The sequence below is a fragment of the Corvus brachyrhynchos genome, unplaced genomic scaffold (assembly GCF_000691975.1).
Source record: "Corvus brachyrhynchos isolate BGI_N302 unplaced genomic scaffold, ASM69197v1 scaffold893, whole genome shotgun sequence".
In the NCBI taxonomy this organism is placed as follows: domain Eukaryota; kingdom Metazoa; phylum Chordata; class Aves; order Passeriformes; family Corvidae; genus Corvus; species Corvus brachyrhynchos.
Window position 1 is genome coordinate 18147 of NW_008237340.1, and position 2783 is coordinate 20929.

The 2783-nt window shown below is 59.0% G+C and overlaps 1 protein-coding gene across 1 annotated transcript; it reads right to left on the bottom strand.

Annotated features, from left to right (window-relative positions):
- Nucleotides 1–210: 210 nt before the first annotated feature.
- On the bottom strand, nucleotides 211–2613 carry LOC108445797 (sushi, nidogen and EGF-like domain-containing protein 1; the record flags this gene model as incomplete). The annotated part of the gene is made up of 5 exons (XM_017730614.1): nucleotides 211–624; nucleotides 1015–1152; nucleotides 1288–1575; nucleotides 2026–2156; nucleotides 2487–2613. Coding segments are annotated over 5 exons (966 nt in total), but the record flags the coding sequence as incomplete, so codon positions are not given.
- Nucleotides 2614–2783: the final 170 nt, after the last annotated feature.

Consider the following 2783-nt stretch of genomic DNA (forward strand, 5'->3'; position numbering starts at 1 on the left):
GTTACCCAGGTGTACCTATGTCACACCTATGTGTGCCCCAGGTGTGTGTCTGTCACATCCATGTACAACACAGATGTTGTGACCCCTCACTGACAATTTCCCTCCCCAGCTGATTTCGTCACCTTCATGGGAACAGGCAGGGTACACATTTCACACATGACACCTGTGTTGCTGCCCACATGCATCTGTGTAAACACACCTGCACGTGGGTGTTGCTCAGCGGGTGTTTATTGCTGTTTCCATTAAAATGTGGCCTCTGTGGGGGCATATCCTTCTGCAGGGGTGGGGTGAGGGCTGTTAGGCAACCCTCCCCCCACCCCAAATGTCCCAAGTGTCATCCACTCATGACCCACAGACATACACCTGCTCCTCTCTGGTCCTGGGGGAGTTGGGGGATACTGAGGGGGTCTTAGGGGGTGCTGAGGGACTCCAGGGGGCCTCAGGGGTCTTTGACAGGCTGCCAGGGGTCCCTGGAGGTCCCTCAGTGGCCTCGAAGTGGTCGACACGGAAAGCCCAGCGCCCTGGGACCCCCAGGTTGCTGCGGTGGCTGAGGGTCTGCACTGCGGGCGTGCGTGACCCCGGCACATTGTAGTAGTGGACATCATCCCCACTGTTGAACCCAGCCTGCAGGGGAGAAGACAGGGGAACAGGGGGGGACATGAAGGGAGGGGAACAGGGGACATGAGAAGGTGGGGGATGAATTCTGTCCAAATTCCCATTGAATTTTACCCAAAATGAGCTTCATTTCACCCCAAATCCACTTCATTCCACCTAAAATTCCCAATTTCACCACAAATCCCCTTAATTCTACCCCAAATTCCCTTAAATCCTACTTAAAATCCCCCTAATTTCACCCCAAATCCCTTTAATTCCACCCAGATTCCCTTAATTCCACCCCAAAAATCTTTATCCCTTCAAGCCCAGAATCCCTCCTATCCCCATCCCTTGGACTGTCCTCATCTGCACAGGGATGTCCCCACACCCAGTGTCCCCTGTCCCTCTCTGTGTCTCCACCTGTGCAGGGATGCCCCCCAGACCAGTGCGGGGGTCCCCCTGGTTAGCAATGCCAGTTGTCCACTGCAGGTCCCCATAGTTGAGCAGGACAAAGCAGGTGACACCGTCAGAGGCCAGCACAGCCTGGAAGGTGTTCACCTGCAGGGGAACATTGTCACCATGTCACTGTGACTCCCAGTTGTGTCTCCAAACCTTTGGTGCCGCCATAGTTAGGGACGTCACGGTTGAAGGTCAAGATATTTGAGCCCCCCCCCACCTTGTCCCATGTCCTACCTTGTCCGAGGCAGCCCCGAAATAGGCCACACGGTCCCAGGTGGCCACGAATGCCCAGGTGGGCTGTGGGGGCGGGTCCCCAGGTGGCACAGCAGGTGCCAGGTCCTGGGCCAGGCGTGCCAGCAGCTGGGGGTCCCGGCTCTGCCGGTAGAAGACGTCCCCTCCCAGACGGGTGTCCACATCGGCCCAGTATGGTGCCACAAAGGGGTGGTGGCCTGGCAGTGGGAAGGGCTGGGGGGTGAACTCTGGGACCATTGTCCCGAAGGACACCACACCATTGTTGTTCACCTACAGGCAAAGGTCACCCATGGGACACACCTGGGGGGCACCAACCATAGTGACCCTCCACAGTGGTCCCAGGTACAGTGTCTTCAGTCATGGGAATCCCAACCATGGTGACTCCTGTCATGGTGGCCCCAACTGTGATGACCCTCAACCTCCAGTCTGTCACCCTAGAACCTCCCAGTATGAGCCTGGGAGCCTCAGTGTCACCCCAGAACCTACCAGTATGGGTCTGGGACCCCAAAACCACTTGAGGGTCCCACAGGTGTCCCCAGTGTCCCCAGGGATCCCCATGGGGTCCCCATTCACTGACATGGTCAAGGAGGAGGAGGAGGAAGAGGTGACACCAATTCTGGTGGCCACATCCAACTTGCCACCCTCCCCTTGGTGTCACCCTCCACCTGTGTCACCCACCAAATGCCACCTCCCCCCTGTCCTCCCAGTCACAGGACCCACATAGAGTGAGCGGTGGGCACGCCCAAAGAAGGAGAAGTTTTCCTGCAGGAAGATCTCAGGGCTCGTCCCGTCATCCTCGTGGTGCGTGGCCTCATCCCCCACTCCTGGTCCGAAGGGGTACAGGACCCCACCTGGGGACACACACCTGTCACAGACCTCGGACACACACCCAGGGGCACGCAGGACCCCACCTGGGGGACACACTCAGTGGCACCTGGGACCTCCCAGTATGGGGTTAAGACCTTCCAGTATAGGCCTGGGACTTCCCATATGGGTCAGTGACCCCCAGTGTCACCCCAGAACCTCCCAGTGTGGGCATGGGGCCTGCTGGTAGGGGACTGGGATGTCCTAGTATGGAGCTGGGACCTCCCAGTATGGGCCTGAGACCCCCAGTATCACTCCAGAACCTCCGCGTATGGGCCTGGCATGTCCCCAGTATAAGCCTGGGACCCCAAACTCACCCGGGGGTCCCACAGGGGTCCCCAGTGTCCCCAGGGGTCCCCATTCCTCTGCGTGGCTGAGGAGGAGGAGGAGGAGGATGGGGGGGACCTTCGTCTGTCCAGGCCTGGGGAAGTGTGAGGGGGTCCCCCATCAACCATGTCCCCATGTCCCCTATGACCTCTCCATCTTCCCCATGTCCCCAATGTCCCCATATCCCCCCCATGCCCCTCCCGGTCTCCCCCAATGTCCCACACATCCCCAATGAGCCCCCCATGTGCCCTTGTCCTCCCTATGTCCCCCCCATATCCCTCCTCCCT